Source organism: Eutrigla gurnardus, assembly GCF_963514095.1.
Source record: "Eutrigla gurnardus genome assembly, chromosome: 13".
In the NCBI taxonomy this organism is placed as follows: domain Eukaryota; kingdom Metazoa; phylum Chordata; class Actinopteri; order Perciformes; family Triglidae; genus Eutrigla; species Eutrigla gurnardus.
The window spans coordinates 2,128,603-2,148,923 of NC_139936.1; the positions used below are offsets into that span (position 1 = coordinate 2,128,603).

The 20,321-nt window shown below is 46.6% G+C and overlaps 1 protein-coding gene across 3 annotated transcripts in view; it reads left to right on the forward strand.

Annotated features, from left to right (window-relative positions):
• rimbp2b (RIMS binding protein 2b) overlaps positions 1 to 20,321 on the forward strand; it is a 71,530-nt gene that overhangs the window by 25,795 nt on the left and 25,414 nt on the right. For all 3 annotated transcript variants that reach the window (XM_084023941.1, XM_084023943.1, XM_084023942.1), the window contains exons 3-8: positions 6,883 to 6,966; positions 12,294 to 12,383; positions 14,712 to 14,834; positions 15,565 to 15,669; positions 18,096 to 18,146; positions 18,596 to 18,616. In XM_084023941.1, coding sequence (XP_083880067.1) covers positions 6,883 to 6,966; positions 12,294 to 12,383; positions 14,712 to 14,834; positions 15,565 to 15,669; positions 18,096 to 18,146; positions 18,596 to 18,616 — 474 coding nt within the window. The remainder of the gene's footprint in view (positions 1 to 6,882; positions 6,967 to 12,293; positions 12,384 to 14,711; positions 14,835 to 15,564; positions 15,670 to 18,095; positions 18,147 to 18,595; positions 18,617 to 20,321) is intronic.

The following is a 20,321-nucleotide window of genomic DNA, read 5'->3' on the forward strand; positions in this document are numbered from 1 at the left end:
CTTTGTGTTAAAATACGGTCATTCATTCACTTCTAGATCCACCCAGATGTTTTTATTCTGCCGTTTGTTTCATGCAGAAAAGGAATTTTTCACATTTTGTACTTAAAAACCTCACAGGAAGCCTTTCTGAGTCCGTTTTTCCTCAATCATGAAGCTAAGTTGGAGTTCTCCTTGTGTTGAGTCGCTGCAAACAGACATGGAGAGAATGATTGACAGGTTGGAGGTTGTTTTTGTCTGCAGGAATCAGAGACCAGCAGGCTTTATTCAATCAGGCCTCCTGCAGCAGCAGCAGCCATCTACTCTGGTAGCCGTCGTTTATGTGATATATATATATATGTCTGATAACGCTGGACTCTGTCATTGTCTGTCAGACACGTCTTAAATGCACTAACGAGACAACGAGATGCAGGTGGGCGGGCTGGAAGCTGATTGGTGGAAACGAGAGGCTAAAACAACAGTGGTGACGGGCAGGAAAAAAAGGAGGGTGTGGAGACAAAAGACAGGAAGTCAAGCATAACACAGGACACACGAGTCTGGGGACTTCCAAAATAAAACAGGAAATAAGCAAACAGAATCAGTCTAAAACACAGACTTCTGGGAGTCAGAACGTGTTTCAGATTTGCAGTCCTCATTTTTAATGTGTCTGTGTTGGCTTTATTTCCTCTCTGTTTCTGACCACTTGTACAATGTTACACTTGGCCGAAGGCAGCACGTCCCTCTCTCAGGTAATGACCGGTAATTGAGTGTCCTGTAAATTGGCAGCGATGGTCAGAGAGCCCCCCCCCCCTCCCCCTCAGCCGAGAGGCCAAGGCGTCTGTTTGGGCTGTGATTGTGCCAGACTCCCGCGGCGTTGAAGGCCTCGCTCTTTATCTCCCTTCCCGGGCACCACCTGTCTCCCATTACCGGATCACGGCATCTCCTCACCCTCACCCTCACGTTGACGATCAGAGTGTCTGCTTCGGGCCCGAGGCCTGCAGCCAAGTCTGACGCCTCGTCGTAATCAATTCACAATTCTCTACCTCGCACATTCACAAGGAGACGCTCCTCCACGGCCGACCTTCCTCTCCGCCTCCCTTCTCCTTAAACACTCAGGAAGTGATGCTGCGGCGCCGCCGGGCTGACAGCATCTTGGCGAGCGGTGAAGATCGGGCCGATGGGAGGGTTCGTGTTTCAGACCCGGGGCCGAGGTTCACGATGGGGAACAACAAGGATCCGCTCAGTGGGAACTAAATGGAAACGATGTCAAAGCAGCTCTGATTTCTACTTCTACAAACTCCAGATAAGTTTGAGAAACGCCATGAAAGTTCAGGTGCATCATTATGTTGGTTCCTGCAGTCTGGAGACTAATTGGCCCGCCAGCTGTTGATACGCGCTTCACGGATGGAAGACGGAGAGCTGTTTCCCTGCAGCCAGCTCCGCCCTGCAGGATGGAGCGGCACATGTCTGGCAGTCTGGCTGAGGATCAAAGGAGGGGAGAGACAGACCGAGAGACAGACAGAAAGAGACAGACAGAGAGACAGACAGAAAGAGAGAGACAGACAGAGAGACAGACAGACAGAAAGAGAGAGACAGACAGAGAGACAGACAGAGAGACAGACAGAGAGACAGACAGAAAGAGACAGACAGAGAGACAGACAGAGAGACAGACAGACAGAAAGAGAGAGACAGACAGAGAGACAGACAGAGAGAGACAGACAGACCGAAAGAGAGAGACAGCTCCACCTCAGCTGACGACGGCGCCTTCGCTCTCAGCAGTTGGAGGTCTCGCCGCCGTGTGTGGCGGGAGGATGGATGGAGGTGTAACTGCTGTCTGTTGGAGCGGAGGGCAGGTGGAGATCCACTGTCTGGAGATCCACCTGCTGGAGGAAGGAGGCTCCATCAGCTTATAAATCACAGGACGTGATTCTCACTCTTCTGACCACACACACACACACACACACACACACACACACAACCCTCACAATTATCCATCTTAGCCTACCTGGACGAGGTTCCAGAGGTCGGTGGTGTGTGGCATCGGGATAACGCTGGATCAGAACAAATAGGACAGCGTGTAATATTTGGCGTTCTAATCAGCTTATGTGGTCGCGGCCCAAGTGTGCAGACAAACATGTGATCGCGGCGGGTCGGTGAGATTCTCTTCCTCCGTCGGCTTCTCTGACTGCGAGGTGTGAGAATGTGTGAATTCCTCCAAAAGCCACTTGTTTTCTATGGACTGTGACAGAAGTATTGGGATGCAGTTCACATTTTTTTTTTTATTCTTGCCAGAAAGACATTCCAAGGGATGAAAGAACCCGTGTGTTTGTAGCAGCAGTCTTTTGGGAGTTCCACCTGGCTCTGTCTGAGGAAGCACTTCATTGATCTGTGTTCTTCCTTTGCAACCAGTTGGTCCAGTTTGTTCTTTTTTAGGTTTCTTTGAGGTTTTGGTTTACATGCATGTAGACATACTTCCTCCACACACACACACACACACACACACACACACACACACACACACACACACACACACACACACAGACACACACACACTGCATCTTCTCTTGTCATAATACGAAGCCGCCGAGGTGACGCGTGTTTATGACCACCGTCTTTTTTAACACAGCGTTGTTTGCTGAGACGCCGGTTGCCATGTCAACCGAGTGACAGTCTGCAGAGGCTCGGGCCAGCAGCTCCAGCTGGGTGATGATGATGATGAGTAAGCCTCCGTGTGTCTCGTCTGAGTGGGCAGTATAATCATCAGATGCTCCCTCCGCGGACCTCCAGTCAGCAGAAGAGCTTTCAGCTGCCAAAAGCCTGCAGATTCTCCCGTCTAACCTGCATTATTATTATTATTATTATTACTGAATCCAGCACACAGAGAGACGTGAGTGGAGACGGCAGAACTATACAAGTCATTGTTTTAGTTTCCATTAAGGTAAAAGTCTCATCGGACATCTTCGTGTTCATGTGGTGGGATTATGAGATTTACAGTCTCTCTCTCTCTCTCTCTCTCTGAGCCTGCTCGCTCAAATTAGCCTCCTTTTCCAACGAGCCTCACATTCTCCTGGTAGATGCGAGTGTTTCACCCCCGGAGGCCTCTGACAGCAGCAGCAGAGTCTCTGCTTCCTGGTGGAGCTTTAGCCCCATAAAGACATCCAGGTCGTGTAGCGTTCGCTGGCCTCGGAGAGGTCAGACCTCGGTGGTAGTGGTGTGAAGGAAACAACAGGAAGTAGAATTCAGACTTCTTTGTTTTTGCTGCATGATGTTTAATATGCCTGAGAGAGGTCTTATACCGGGACAAAATGCTGCAGAGGTGAGGAGCTTAGACGGTAAACCCTGCCTCCAACCCGTTTCTCATCCCGCCTCCCATCCTCCTGCTGTCTGCTGGCTTCCACAGCGAGGCCTTTTACATACACCTCACATGATCATACGGTCAGCCGCCATCACTCCTCCTCATGTCGTTGATCTCCCCTCCCTCTCTCTGTACTAGCTGACCTCTGGGATTTACAGTCGTTGGGTTTGAGTTGTTATCCTGTAAATGTGTGATTCAGCAGTCGCTCTGCATGTCGCTGTCCACACGCTTCACAGGCGGCGGCCGAGTACAGTATTAGTGGAGCGCCTGCATCTGTGCTGCACACACACACACACACACACACACACACACACACACACACACACACACACACACACACAGACTTAAGCTGTCGAGGGTTATGTAACTCACTCTGCCATTTTCAAATGATTCTGAAATCACGAGTGCTTGTCGCCAGATTACCGCGCGGCGTCTCGACCACCGGTTTGTAGCCGTGGAGTCACATGATGCTGAGTGAGACGGGTGCTTTGGTGTGGAGTGAGACGGGGGTCGGTTGGGGGGGGGAATCCTCTCTTTAAAAGGCCCTGACAACACTCAGTGGAAAGCCTTTTCATCCAGCCTCCTTAATGGCCTTCTTGCTTCGGCTCGACAGAAGAAAGAGAAAAGAGTCTCGGGACATTTTCTATCTCGGGGAGCGCCGCTCACATTCTGAGAGGCAACAAACGAGCTGGAGAAGCTCCGCGTGTTGCAAAGAGAGGTGATGGACTGTTTGTTTCCCAGCATAACTACTCCCGGTAAAAAGTCAAGAGCCTTTTTTCTTTACGACGGCCATCAGTTTTATTTATTATAAAGCAGCTGAGCTGAGTATATTTCCGACAGGATTAGAATTCAGTTGTCATAATTAGATGTGAAGAAGTCTGTCTGTCTGTCTGCGTTTGAGATCTCTGAATCTGGTGGAAAAACGTTAACAGAGTTTTGTTTTTTTTTCCCGCTCAGCCATCGGCAGGATTATTAGCCATCATTACCCATCATGCATATTCAACACAACAAGGGATGAAAGAGAGAGAGAGAGAGAGAGAGAGTAATGAGGTTACCCCTGCTCACCAGAGATTATACACACAGCTTTCCCAGCTCCAAAGATCAGAAGAGTGAGCAGACCGGGGAAAGCCTTCTGAGTTAATTAGTCATCGCAGCGATGATGATTCAGTCACATGTGCAGCTCGTTCCATCCAGATGTTTCCGTGCATCCACCTCACCGGAACATTTCAGTCAAACTGCGTATGTACAGTACGTGCTGCTGTCGTGGTCCCGGGGGGAGCTCTCCGTGGTGCTGAACACCGAGACGGTGCGTTCAGGGCCCACAGCTGAGGCTCAGCTACTTCTCTTTTCTTTATGCACAAACATTTAGGAACTTCTTAAGTGTTCAAGTAAAGTTCATTTTTCAGGTTCTGTGACACAAGGTGCTTTTAAGCTAAATGCTCACGTTGCCATGGTGATAGCCGCGTGGCGATTCGGCGGGCCGCGTCCTTCGGAGGCTGCGTTCGAAGACTTTTGAATGTGACAAGGCCGGCCCATTTCAAATGCAGAGCGCACACCTTCTTTTCCCCGGATTTCGGAGAATCCGATCCTTCAGGGTCTAACGTATCCCAAAATGCATTGCGCTCCAGATGACTACTGTATTCTCGTCAACATGGCGTCTACGAGCAGAAGGCAGGGCCTTCAGTTTGAAATACATCATGAAGCAGATCCTCCATTATAATCTAAAATGAAAAGAATTAAAAATGATCTCTGGCTCCATTTAAGTCAGATAACGCTGTTTCTTTACTTTGAATTATCAGACTGTACTTTTGTCGTTGACCTACACATGAAACTACAACCTTTTATTGTACATTAACCTGCAACAAAGTTGTCAACATATTGGTTTCCTAAGTTGTGTTTAACCATAAAGCAGAGTGTATTTTCCCCTACGTATGCTGCTGCAGGTGCATTTACATTAGATCCACCATTGCTGGATCTGGTCTACAGGAGGGGGGGTGGTCTTCCTCATCTGTCTTCATCTGCTGGACAGTAAACGCCTCTTCACTTACACGGGAGCTCATTACTCACAGCGGCAGCCATTTGAATCTTTTATCAGAGAGATTTTTAATTGAACATTGGCAAATGCTCCAAAGAAATGGACCACGGCGAGAACGGTGTGTGTGTGTGTGTGTGTGTGTGTGTGTGTGTGTGTGTGTGTGTGTGTGTGCGGTAGCTGTCTGGCTCTGAACACTGTACACGTTAGATACCGGCCCACATGGGAGAAGGCGAGCTGTCTGGAGGCTCATTTAGACTCAACTTGGCAGTTTGTTTGCCGTATATGTGAAGTTTCCTCAACACTTCATTCATCTTTGCTCCGGCTCCTGTTGGCTGGTTAAAAGTGTCTGTAGAAACTATATTCATCAAAGATCACACAATCAGCTTTGATGAGGATCTCCCTCCTCTATCTGCCTCCCTCGTTCTCCAGCGGTGGTGTATCCTCTGAAGAGACCGACAGACTAAAAACGGCCACTTTAGTCTGTTTTTTTTCTCTCCAATCGCACACCGTGAAGAAAGCTCAGCTTGTTTCCGTTGCATTCTGGGTGTCTTGATGGAAATGATATCAGGTGTTGGGATGTATCTAAAGGACACATTCAAGTTCCAGGTTTATACAGACAGAATAAACCAGACAGAGTAATGAATATCAGCAGTTTAGCTGCTCTGCTCACGCCGACTTACTGGGACATTTTTTAAGGTTATTACTTCACTTCCACACAGGAAACGAGCCCTTCTGCAATAAAACAAGGTCAATAGACTCCAGAACTAACATATCTAGAAGAAGAGCTGGAGGTTAAATATGTTCTTCATCCCCTGGACTGCTCTGTTGGTCCAGACATCGTGGATGAAAACATGCTGATTCAGATCGGAGACTTTTAGAAACAGCCCCGGTGTGTCGAGGCGCCCCGCGGAGTCGGTACCGGCTGTACTTCTGCTGCTGCGACATTTTACATTTTGTCCACTACTTTGGTTTATAACTTAATTTTCATGCAAACCAATGAGATTCTCAGTCCCAGCTGATTCTTAAAGGGACGGTGCTGCTGCCAATGTGGAGGGAATACTCGTATTTTACCAAATTAAAATATAAATAACTACTTATGTTGCTGCTCAGCTCACTTTAAATATGTTACTTTTTGCACCACGACTCATGGATTTTGTTCCAGGCTGATTGCTCATTCTTCCTTCAGGTCAATGCATGATGGCACATAGTCCTGTACGTTGTTGATGAATTGCGGGACACTGAGTTCACTATAGATGGCTTTGAACCCGCTGAACTGGCAATGAGATGTTCATTTACATGTACGGAATGACTGGAAACCCTGTTCATCACATGGTTCCCGGAGGCCGACGCTCCACTGTGCATCCTCAACATCTGAACCGTCTGTTCAGAGAAAGCATCTATAAGATAACCTGTGGAAACTGCTGAGTCATGAAATGCTTCAGCGACTTCTCTCAGGAAGCTTGTGTTCCTGACGGATCACAGCAGTTGTTCTGATTTCCTTGTCTTCCCTCCCCAGGAGACGGAGATCAGCACCAGGAGGAAGGAGTGTGAAGCACTCGAGGCGGAGGTGAAGAAAAAGAGTCAAACATGTCAGACTTTGGTAAGTGCTCCAAAAATACCCCCCCCCCCCCCCCCCCCCCCCAGGGACGGAGGCTGGAATTGATTTGTACCTGAGAGCCTCGGCCTGCTATCATCACACACAAGCCCCCCCCCGAGAAAACAGCGGGCTGCTAGAACGACGGCTCGGTCTCCGGGGGTGACGAGCGGGAATGAAAAATGGGGAGCGGTTTGTTTTCTGGGGGGAGGGGGCGGACGCCACCGTGAACATCGGTGCTGTGGTAACAATGGTTTCATGCTTTTGAATGAACACGGAGATGTGATTTCATCCTCCGTGTTGATGAAGTGTGTTTCAGGTGATGGTCAAAGGTCAAATGTGAAAAGGTCACAGACATGTTATACAAACGTTTTTCTCACAGAGCTGCAGAAAGGTCGTCTTAGAGGCCGACTCAAAAAGGCAAAGAGAAGGAAATGAAAACGTCTCTATATCATCTCGATGTCTTAGCTTGCATTATTTTATTAGTGCTTGAGTCTCATGTTAGACCTCTTTGCTCAGGATTGCTCCTTACTGTGGATGTGGATCTGGATCCATGTGGATTCTGGTGTGAAGCTGCTAACAAAGTTAGCTTCTATAATTCAAGGTTAACCTTTACAGCTAAGTGTTAAAGTCATCTTAGTAGCTAACTAGAGAGAAGTAGGACCATTTTCTCATAGACTTCTATACAACCAGAGAGGAGTCGCCCCCTGGTGGCCAGCAGGGAGAATGTGGATTCACTTTTAAGAATTTGAGGTGGGGGTGGCATTGTTCTAACTGCAGATAACATACCAAAGAAGAAGAGTAGAAGACTGGAAGCTGGTGGAGATGATGTGTGGGTGATGAATGAACAGCTGCAACAAGTTACACTTATTTCATCATTTGCCGACTTCACAGTGTTGTTAGGAATTGTGTAGTTTGCCTAAAATGATGGAATGTGTGACGACACAACCAGGACTGAGGCAAAACTCAAAGAGCAAATCAAACAAAATAAGTAAAAAAAAAAATTACAAGATTCCCCCAAAAACAAGCAAAAGGTCAAGAGACAGAAGCTCCAGAGCAGAGAGGCAGTCTGGAAACAAAAAGGCAATCAGGGCAGCTGTGTGTGAGCGGCTGTCTTTATACCGGGTGACTGATTGGTGATGAGCTGCAGGCGTGGCGAGTTCAGAGGCGGGAAAAAACAAACAACGGGAGGAAGTGAAGCTGGAGACCACAGAGAGCGAGCACGCTCCAAAATAAAGCAGGAAGTGGGTCGAATGTGACCGTCCGATAGTCTGAGATGACCAGGTCATCCAGGTTAAAAGTCCTCCATCCCGTCCCTCTGAACGAGTCCCATCAGACTCTCACAGCAGGACGACGTCACTCCATCACAGCACAAACCAAGCTTAAGTTAGAGTGACTTATCACTCTGTATTGTGTAACGGCTCCTCCCGTTAAAGGAGAGGGAACGCCATCGCCCCGCTGTGATGTTGGATCCCCGCCGGCGCCGCGGCAGAAAACACGCTGATTTGAACGGCTGATTTAGAAGAGAAAGTGGAAGTTTCCACGTTTAGACACAGTCGCGGGGAGGAAAGCTGCTTCATGAGTGTTGAAGCTCCTTGTTTTGTCAGACATCCTGCAGCTCATGGGGAGGTTGTCGGTTCGATCCCCCGTCTCCTCCAGTCCACATACTGAACACCGACTTGCCCCTGAAGACTGTGTTTAGACTAGATCCTGATGGTCTCTGATCTGGTCTACAGAGGGTTTCCTGTTTGCCACCTTTATACCACTTGGCCCGTTGCCTAGCAACCACCTGTGGTTGACGAGAGAGAGCAAAGAAGAGGTCACTAATGTAATACCGGGGATCATATTTAATTCTTTGTAATTGATATTATGATGGAGGATATCTCCCTCTGCTGATCCCCTCGCAGACGCCACGCTGATTAAAGTCCAATCCCAATGAACCCTGGGAAATAAGTCGGCCCTGAAGGATCCATCGTTGGATCCTCTTAGATCTTTGAGACGGGACAGCCGATGTGACGCCTTCGGCTTTCAAACGTAACCTCTGCAGGATGCTGCGCTAGATTTGGGTCACGGGCAGCCACGGTTCCCTGCCGGCTGTCAATCACCGTATCAGCTGGTCTCGTCAGCTGGTCTCGTCAGCTGGTCTCGTCTGTCCAATAGCAACAGTGGCACACCTTCACTGTCAGCCTGTTGCCTCACGTCAGCGTCTCATCAGAACCATGAACCAGCTCGATAATCGAGTCCAAGACTTTAATATCACAAATCATCTGTTTGATTAAACAATCATCTTCCCTTCATCGTCTCTCCTGATTAAAATGATGAAGTTTGTAACTTGCAGAAGACGTCACACAAAGTGGATGTAGATCCGGTCTGAACTTAGATTTTATTTCAAGAGTCATTTAAATGCTCCCCCCCCCCCCCCAGCCCTCTTCTTTAGACGAACCCTGTCTTTGTGTTTGGCTCCTCTGCCTCAAATAAACTCTCCATTAGGACGGTTTCTCTTTGCTGCCCTCCTCTCACGTTCCCTGCCCACAGCAGCACTTCCCTCCTCGCCCCATTGTCAGCCTGCCGAGTCCGGGGGGGGAGGGGGGGCAAACTGTCCCTGGATGGTATAGACAGGCTGGTCTCCTCTGAGAACAGAGACACCAACACAGACGAGACCGGTGAGCGGCGTTGTGAGTCGACAGTTTACATCTATATATATATACTGTATATATATATATATATATATATATATATATACAGTATATATATAGATGTTGTTGAGTTGGTCTCCTCACAGTGAGCTCAGCTGTCGTGTACATAAACACCGCCTGTGTGAGTGACGGTAAACACTGGCACGACCATCTGGCACCTTCCACCTTCTGTATAACTACAGACCGTCAGAGGAGAAAGGCCTTCCGCCGGCATTTAAAGGCCTGTTACCATGGCGACGAGCATCCGCTCTGCCAGCATCGCTCGAAGAAAGTATCGGTGTTAAACTTCGATTATCACTGGACTGGAAGCGTCATAGCAGAAAATGTCAGGATCTCTTTATTTTATATGTAATGCATAAAGCTTCACACCAGAATCCACATGGATCCAGATCCAGTAAAGGTGCTGCTCGGTGTTCATCAGATCCACCCGTCGCTCCTCCACAGTCCAAACATGGTCACTTCCTTCACTGGTTGCAAAGCCAAAATGTTGAACTCGAGGCTTCAGAACCGTAGTCCACAAACCAACGGGTGCCGTTACCATGACGACGTCCAGTTTAAGCCACCTGTAACATGAATACATGGAGTCGCTTTGGATGCAGCTACAGAGGCTGAGAAGGTTTAGCTGGTCATTAGTTCAGCAGCGATGGTGTCTGCCTTTGAAGAAGAGGAGTGCTTCTGTTCCCCCTGCTGAGTCCACAGAGTCCACGGAGTCCACCAAGGCCACGGAGTCCACCAAGTACCGGAGCAGCGAGTCCACCAAGTCCACCGAGTCCACAGAGTCCATGGAGTCCCGGAGCAGCGAGTCCATGGAGTCCACTGAGTCCACTGAGTCCACGGAGTCCACCAAGGCCACGGAGTCCTGGAGCAGTGAGTCCATGGAGTCCAACAAGTCCACGGAGTCCATTGAGTCCACCAAGTCCACCGAGTCCACGGAGTCCATTGAGTCCACCAAGTCCACCAAGTCCACTGAGTCCATGGAGTCCACGGAGTCCCGGAGCAGCGGGTCAGAGGTCACATGTTTGCTCCGGTGTTAAACGGTGATTCGGCTCCGATGCTCCAGAACGAGGCTCTGCTTCCCGTTTCTACTTGCCTCTCTCCACCATTACACATCATTATCAGGCTGAATGCACATCTTACAGTCTGTTTACATACGTGTTGCTATTCAAAAGCAAAATCCACCAAAGGAATGACAAATCACACCTCGGCAGAACATCTCAGCTGAATAACGCTGGCCAGCGGCCCGATGTGGGCCACGCCGGATCCTGCACGGGTCTCTGCACCGCCGGGCTCCACAGAGGAACCGGTCTCTGCCAAAGGGGATTATGACGTCGGCTGATCTCTTTAAAGCGCTAACACGTTCCACAATGAGGGACAAAGAAACAGCTGATTCTCTGTGTTTCAAGACAATTCGGTTTGCATCCCGCCGTGTGCCGTCGCGTAAGAACCCCCCCCCAAAAAAAGGATTTGAAATGAGGTTGGCAGACGTGTTGAAGCGTTTAAATCAACAACCGGCTTTCATTTCAAAGGAACAAACTCCACAGTGAAACGTGAAGCTCTCTGGGTTTTTATTGTCCTTCAGACTGAACACCTGCAGCGTTCACATTCACTCCAAACTGAAGGATCGATGATATGAATGGGGATGCCAAATGCAATCCAGCGCTCGTGTGGGAAGCATTAAAACTGACTGGACACACAATGGTGCAAGTTGAAATGCCAATAATTTAAAAAGAAAGAAAAGTGAAATGAATGGAAAAGATGCGACTCTGGTTGTTGTAGTTCATTTAAAAAGTACCATTGTTATGAATATTATCTGAAGTAGTGAGTAGTAGTAGAAGCAGTATTATTCAAGTACACCTATTATACACAAACAATATCCCTGTTACCTTCAAGTGCCTCAGCATGAAAGTACATGAATGTATTATATGATCTTCTCCGACTGTAACAAGTCACATGTTGCTGTGTGATTATTGACGTTGCATTGACGGACGTGCTGATTTATCACGTGTACGTGTGTCGATACAACGTTAAGGCGTACTTCACCCTCGCATGGATGCGTTCCTCCGCTCGCCCTCGTAAACATCTTTCACGGGTAAAACATAAAAAGGTGGAAGGAGCTCGGCCATTAAGATGCATTTCAGTTAATTCATCATGCATGAGGCAGTTTGGCCTCCCGGCTCGCCGACGCACAACAGCGACGCACAACAACAACAACAACATCGATGCTCGGCCTGCCGGAGCTGCAGCAGATTCTCCGTTCGACGGCACGGCAATGCCTCGCCACCGTTGATTGAATGTAATTAAGTTTTCCTCCTCTGCAATGAAGGGTTGTGTTGCCTTCAGCTCAACACACTAGGAGAGAGAGAGTATGTGTGTGTGTGTGTGTGTGTGTGTGTGGTGTGTGGTGTGTGTGTGTGTGTGTGGTATCAAAATGCCTGTTTGATTTACATTTGCTCACAGAGAGCAGCGAAGGAGCACGACGTCCTGGTTTGCGTTCCAGACGTCGGCGTCGTGTTATCGTTTCCCCGTCGTGGGTTGAAACAGCAGAGAAACATCCAGAATTAAATAACGACGTACGATGGCTGACGTCGTGTTCTCGGATACTAAACACCTGAACTCCGTTCTGCTTCTTCCCTCCAGGAGAATGAGCTTCAGGATTTCCTGCAGGAGAACCGACACCTGAACCTCCAGTTGTTCAACAACAGCCACAAGGCCTCCGAGTATGAGAAGGTACTCTATTATATTACATAATGTCATGATCTTCAGCTGCTGTCTGTCCCGTTAACCCCCTTTGGTCAGGCAACAACAAATTGGATGGATTGACGTTCATTGTCGCCTGAAGATAAACCTGGATTTCTCTTGTGCCACTATGAGTTTGTGTTTTAGAAATCTATAAATCTGTATAGAAAACTATTGGATACATTGACATGCAGTTCTGGCCAGACATTCGTAGTTCCCAGAGGATGGACCCTAATGACTGCTGATCCCTTGACTGTTCCTCCAACGACCTTCAGCCTCGGCTATGTACTTTGCTTTTGGTGTTATAAAGTTCTCTATAGAGTCCTCAATATAGTCCTGTAGTCCCCATGAGAGTCCTTTAGGGAGTCCTCTACATAGTCCTCTATACAGTCATCTACATAGTCCTCTATAGGGTCCTCTACAGTCCTCTACAGAGTCCTCTATAGAGTCCTCTACAATCCTCTACATAGTCCTCTATAGAGTCCTCTAAATAGTCATCTATATAGTCCTCTACAGAGTCATCTATATAGTCCTCTACATAGTCCTCTACAGTCCTCTACAGAGTCCTTTACATAGTCCTCTATAGAGTGCTCTATGTAGTCCTTTATATAGTCCTCAGTCCTCTACAGAGTCCTCTACATAGTCCTCCAGTCCTCTATGTAGTCCTTTATATAGTCCTCAGTCCTCTACAGAGTCCTCTACATAGTCCTCCAGTCCTCTATGTAGTCCTCTATATAGTCCCCTACAGTCCTCTACATAGTCCTCTACAGTCCTCTACAGAGTCCTTTACATAGTCCTCTATAGAGTGCTCTATGTAGTCCTTTATATAGTCCTCAGTCCTCTACAGAGTCCTCTACATAGTCCTCCAGTCCTCTATGTAGTCCTCTATGTAGTCCTCTACAGTCCTCTACATAGTCCTCTACAGAACTAGTAACTGTAATAGTGAGGCGGGTGAAGTGAATGAGTGATGTCGGACACAACCTAAGATTTTGAATATTACTGGTAAACATATTAGCAACGATTAGCATCATGTTAAGCCTGTTAGCATGCTAACATTAGCGTTTTGCACACGTAGCTGAGGACTCTGAGTCCTGGTTCTCCTTTACGCCCTACGAGATGAGCCTCTGGGTCACTAAAGGTCAGCCGTATAAATACAAGCATCCAGCCTCCAGAGTCCATTAAAACCCTCTCACGTTCCTTTTAGCCACGAGACCTCAGAAGAGCCGATAGCGGCCGTTAAAGTAGATCCACACACACGGAGAGCAGCGGAGTCTCCGCGGACAGGAAGGTCATTTCCTGGAGGAGCTGATTGGCGGCTCCTCGCTGGTTATATTGACGTCTTATCGGGACTCGGGTGGAGTCTTGGAGCAGCTCCAGTGAACCGTTATCAGGCTGACGGATATGAGAGCAGCACCGGGCGGATATTAGCCCTCGCTGATCCTGATCCCTATCATCTGATTGGACTAGGAGGGGCTACAGACAGCCCCTCCCCCCTCTCTCTCCCCCATAATAGACTATTGACCTGCTGAATCCAATACAGTGCTCTTCGATCCGTCTACATTAGCTGTGACAGTCACGTCGAGGCGGGAGACTTTCTGTTGGTGTTTTGCTTTGCTGGTGTTTTGCTGAAACGCCGTCCTGGAGGATTCATTAGTCATTCATGGCTGCTCCGAGGGGCTCGCCGCGTCACGGCCGCCGCCTCGGAAAAGCCGATTTAAAATAGAAATACTGCTTCTTAAGTGACAACACAACCAATCTCTGGGCGGCAGATTATGAAGAATATGTAGGAATAGAAATAGTCACATTTTTTTCTGCGGTGTTAATATAATGTGCACTTGCTTCAGTCAATTGAATGCGTATACTGCTTGGTTAACAATGAAGCATGAATAATTTATTTATGTATTTGGTCTACAGCCACGGGAGGCAGTGAGTTATGTTCCCCTCGCATTATTAGAATAAAAATTAAAGGCTTTTTTTTTTTTATCACCGACGCCAGCCAGCGTCCCACGGCTGGAACACTTTCTAACCTGTTTTTAATGCCAGGAAGGAAAGCGGATCGTTTTCTTTAAATCTACAGCGACTGTCAGAAAATTACGATTACGTTCAGTTTCCGTTGATATTGTATGAAAAGACACTGATATTTTGTCAATACAAGAATGAAGGAATGAATGTTAATAAAGCTGGCTAGCTGTATTGTTTAATGTAGTAAAACACAGCTTTTTAATCTTAATATTAAACAGACTATTGAAAGGTGCAGCTAAAACGTGGTGTTATAGTTTCAAAGTAATATGACACCTGAAACTCTTTGCTTGTCTGCAGGTGAAGTCCGAGTATGCCCAGCTCAAGGAGACCCTCGGTGCTGTGACCCAGGAGAGAGATTCAGCCCTGTGGGAGAGGAACCAGCTCCAAGGCAAACTGGAGAACCTAGAGCAGGTGCTCAAGGTGAGGAAGCCGGCTCCGAGGGCCCTTCTCCTACCTGTGCTACACTGCCTCCACCTGGTTACCTGCCGCTGTGCTGTCTCACCTCCCTGATCTGTCTGTCAGCGTCGTGTTGGGAGGTCTGACCAGAGTAGTCGCTTGGAGCAGTCTGCCCCTCCCCCCCCCGTTTTCCCTTCCTGTTCCACTCATGTTGTCTCCCCCCCAGGAGGAAGAGTTTGGCTTGTTGAGGACTATCTTAGATGTTCATTTCTAATCTCAGGCAAGGCTCACGTAACGGAAAATAAAAAGCCGTAATGATGACGGCGAAGACAACGTCGGCGAGTCCCGGTACCTGGACGTCTGACGGTGTTGTTTTTAAGGCGGAAAGCAAACCTGACTGTGGATGTGATGTTTCTTATTCTGCTGCTTGTTCACAGAAAAGCGTCTCTAGTCCTCTTCCAAAAAAAATGTACCCAATCGTTGGCAGAAAGGCATAGTTTATGTCGTTGTTTTTAACAGGTTTAAAAGGTGTTTACCAACGTGTGTGTGTGTGTGTGTGTGTGTGTGTGGGTGTGTGTGCACATGTAACTTGTGTGTAGTCTGAGTGTGAAATAGAAGACTGGAGATTCATTTTGTGTTGACTCTGAGCCGTTTGATTTTAGTTTCACTAACAGCATCCCTCTCTATGCTACCACCCCTTCCCCCACGCCCCCCTCTCCACCCTTGTATCCCCCCCCCCCCCCCCCCCCGACAGCATATGCGCGAGGCTGCAGAGCGGAGGCAGCAGCTAGAGTTGGAGCATGAGCAGGCCTTGGCTGTACTCAATGCAAAGCAGCAGGAGATTGAAGTTCTTCAGAAGGTAAGAACGGAGCTCAGGTCATTTCCTGTCACGGCGCCGGAGCTCAGGTCACTTCCTGTCACGGCGCCGGAGCTCAGGTCACTTCCTGTCACGGCGCAGAAGCTCAGGTCACTTCCTGTCACGGCGCCGGTCAAAGGAACAGGAAACGTTTAAGAAAAGGTGAAAGTCAAAGTCTCACAGAGAGCAGAACAAAGAGGCTGGAGCACTAACGATTCATAATATTATCCCGATAATCAAAAAATATGCATTAAAACTCTAGAAATTGTCCTAAACTCTGCTGGAAACACTTTACATTTTGATAAGACACATCTGTTGGTGGTGAACATCCTTTTGAGTGGAAAACAATTCAATCATCTTAATAAGATGATCATGAATCCGAAGGTCTCTCATTTAAAAGTGTATTTTTGTATCCTGTATTTATTTTTACGTCAGGCCGCATTTGTCATTTCTCTACAACGACACCTTCTTCAAGTTCCCTTTTTATTGAATAGGCCGATCAACGTATTGTTTTTTATTGCGATCCCTAGCTGTGATCACGCATCCGTCACACAAGACGCTCAGCAATCAGACACAAGTAAACCAACCGAAGCAACCGACAATCAGCACGAGCAGGTCAACAGGTTGTTTTTAATGGCGATTATCGTCCCGTGCCTTCAGCCCCCCCTCCCTCCACATCTTCCTCCCTGTCCTTCCTCTTCCCTCCGTCCTCCAGCTGTCCACCTCCTCTCCAAACGTTTCAGGAGCAACTCCTCCTGTTTGTTACAAGCCGATCAAACGCTGAAAACCCAGAGTAGACAAAACAAAAAGGCCGTCCCGGGCCGTTTGATTGGTCTGTTCACCAGAGCGGACTGTAAAGGCCCGGCGAGCCGGCGACAGCTGACATCGCCGATACTCTGGTGTGACCGTGATGGGGATTGTCACCAATGGCGTGTCTGGAAAACGGCGAGTAGCGGCGTTGCTCCAACTTTCACAGTCGGCCTTTCACAGGCAGACGTCTCAGCTTCTTTCCCTCATTAACAGAAGCTCATTACTGCCTTATCTTCCTACAGACGCCCCCCCCTCAAATGAATCGGCCCCGCTCAGTAGATTTATGAAAAGTGTTAAGTCCACAGATGCTCTTGCATTCGTGTGGAAAACAGATGTTTCTAGTTCCCAGAAGAAAAATGGTTTTGCGTATTATGTTATTTTTCTCCACAGCTCAGTGCTTCTTTAACACCCAAACCTCACTCCCCCTGAATGCACCGGCCTCCTTAATTCATTATTGATGGGACAACGTTTGAAATTTGTTTGCATAGAGTCTCAGTTTAGATCCTAGGTGTGACCTAAACAGCCGTTCGGACATAAACCCCCGGCAACATGTGCTTCCTTTGAATTACCATCTGATAATGTAGAAACAGATGCATTTGGGTTCAGCCAGAAGAGGAGATATCTGGGTTGCCCAGTCCGGGTGCCGGGTGGGTTTTGACCCCCTGTACTCCTGGAGAACGGCAGCTCTCTAAAGGAAGCCGCCAATGCTTCACATCCGTCTTTGCGGGTCCAGAATGATCCGTTCGGGTGTCAGCTGTGCTGTAAGGAGTCCCGATGGCGCGGCGTCTCCCGTTCTCTACATCGTGTTGACAGTTTGCCGTTTTTATGAGTCACTCTTTCTTGGCCGGCACTAGCGGCGTCCTGGAGTCTACGTGCTCGGTTGCGTGGTAACCGCTCCGAGCCAAGGCCGAATAATCCCCCCTTCCATAAAACACCCAATTGTTGCTTTTATACTTTTGTTCGGATTAAACAAATGAGATACAACGTGCTAATTAGTCAGCTTTTTTTCAGGCTTCGGTGGATTTGTGCTAAGCTAAATTGAGCAGCTTTTTAATGGACACATTTGAGAAAGCGGATAAGAGTATATCCAGAGAATCTCAATGAAAATGTGGCGTAAGAGCCTGTCTCCGCTCCACAGCTGGAGTTGTTGTTGCTGGAGGATGAAATCATTTCTACAATTTCTATATTTGGGGGACATTAAAATGAGATATTTGTGGGCTGGTAGTTTGACCCCCTGTGGTTTAGATTCACAGGTAAGGCTTACAAATGCTTGCATGCACAGAATTGTTTCATGTTGTTTTGATAATTAAATCAGCTTTCAGAAAAAGAAACGTGAAGCAAAAAGGTGAAAATGGTGCAAGAAAAGCCACAATATCTCGTGCTGGTTGCGGTTTAAGAAAAGAGATGCTAAAAACTGTTGAAAATATGTTCAGAAATAACCTGCAGGTAATATTCATCCTTCAGCGTGGCCTCACACGCCATCCACGGAGAGACATGGCTTCCTCTTTCATCCATTTTCACCCCCCGGCGCTGATGTTTTTATGTGTCTGAAGGCCTTTCATTGGTTTTAAGCTGAATTCTGCAGGTTGAACTGAAACGCTGCACCCTGTATTTCCCAGGCTCAGGTTGAGGCAAAAAAGGAACATGAAGGCGCTGTCCATCTGTTAGAGGTGAGCGTCTGGACTCTGGGGGGTTTGGGGGGACTGTGTGTGTTTATGTGGTTTCTGCTGAACGATAAGGGACTAGTCCGCCTCGGGCCAGACCTGTATTCACCTAGAGACATTTCCCAGCATCCTCTCCTCTTAACCTCAATACCTGAAGCTTTATGCTCACATTTACAGATCAGAATCCTGGTATTTATAGAATTCTGTAATAATATTGTTAAATTCACTGCTATGCTTAAAACTTGTGTAAACAGCCTTTTTCAGAAAGGTGACTTCATCATAAAGAGACATTAATCTGTGTAGTATTTCTAGTAGCAGTAAGGTGATGAAGTTGTATCAACGCGTGTTTCTTAACAATGTCAAAGAGTGTTGTGCTTTTTAAGATGTGTAATTGTGCTTTATTTCTTTCCTTACATCTCTTTTTACTGAACGGGTGTGTGTTTATGCTTATACAGAACCACTTGGACAGCATGCAGGTATTTCAGAATTGTTTTCATTTATTTACTTGACCTTTTTTATTTTTTTATTTGACACCCTTTCCAGTGTAGTCACTAGCAGAACGTTGACGCCGCGTTACAAACTAAATGATTCATCAAGAGTTTTTGTATTGAACAGGATAAAATATACAAGTGGTACTCAAAAAAAGGTAAAAATATATATAACGTAAAGCATACATCAGCTCAGAACTTATCTGACGTGTGCTCTTTGCTTTTTTTTTGGTTTTCAGAAATATTCAGGGCTGCTTCTTTTCTTTGGCTTTACTACCCACTCGGCTCGGTTTCACATTTTCCCACCAAAGCAATCTCACGAGCGGAGAGCTTTTTGAAAGTCTGGAACATGACCGACAGCGTAAACTGGAGGTCTTTCCGACTTGATCATAAAGAAAAATTCAGCGACACTCGCTTAACAATTGATGAAAAGATTGAGAATATGGATGGCCTTCAATTAAAGCGGGATGCCTGGGGCCTCAGTGACCGACCTCAGCCCCACATTATCAAAGCCCAAGAACACATTGAGGTGTGCAAATTTAACTTTATAAGACCAAACTCGTGTTAGAAAAGTGTGTGTTTTACATGTGGACCAATACAAATATCAGGCTACCATAAATTAATGCAGAAAATGTATTTAACTGGTAAAATAAATTGCCATAAAAAAGCCTGGAAGTCTTTATGTATTGCAGATGTTTTTAGAATGAAATACATGTAGATGTGGATGCATACAGTAGATATAAGCTTTCTGAATGTACTGTATTAATCTCAAAGGATCACATTGGGATGAATGTGATCCTTTAGTTGCAGCATGTCATGTCTGTTACTCAGCATGTGTTTATTTGCCACACCGACCCGTTCTCACTGCCGAGGTGTCAGAAAGATGCAGCTCGGTCAGCGCTGGTTGGTGTCTGTGTGTGACGCACCCGCCGCCCACGGAGGTTTATTTTGAAAAGACACGTATGTGTTTAACGAGCGTACGGAGATTTTTGGAGTGGACGTCACGTTTAACGTCACGTTTAACGTCACGTTAACGTCACTGCAGTCGCACCGAAGAACAAGTTGAAACAGACGATATCTTTGGAAATTACAATTTACAACACCACTGATCAACCTTAGCAACATTAGCGTGTTAGCAGAGGTAGCATGTAGACAGTGTAGCTAGGTTTTATTGTAGAGATACTAGGTTTTTATTTTGTAGAGATATTAGGTTTTTATTTTGCACAGATACTGGGTTTTTATTTTGTAGAGATATTATGTTTTAATTTTGTAGATATATTAGGTTTTTATTTTGTAGAGATGTTTTTATTTTGTAGAGATACTGGGTTTTTATTTTGTAGAGACATTATGTGTTTATTTTGTAGAGATATGTTTTTATTTTGTAAAGATACTGGGTTTTTATTTTGTAGAGATATTAGGTTTTTATTTTGTAGAGATACTTGGTTTTTATTTTGTAGAGATATTATGTTTTTATTTTGTAGAGATATTATGTTTTTATTTTGTAGAGATATTATGTTTTTATTTTGTAAAGATACTGGGTTTTTATTTTGTAGATATATTAGGTTTTTATTTTGTAGAGATACTTGGTTTTTATTTTGTAGAGATATGTTTTTATTTTGTAGAGATATTATGTTTTTATTTTGTAAAGATACTGGGTTTTTATTTTGTAGAGATATGTTTTTATTTTGTAGAG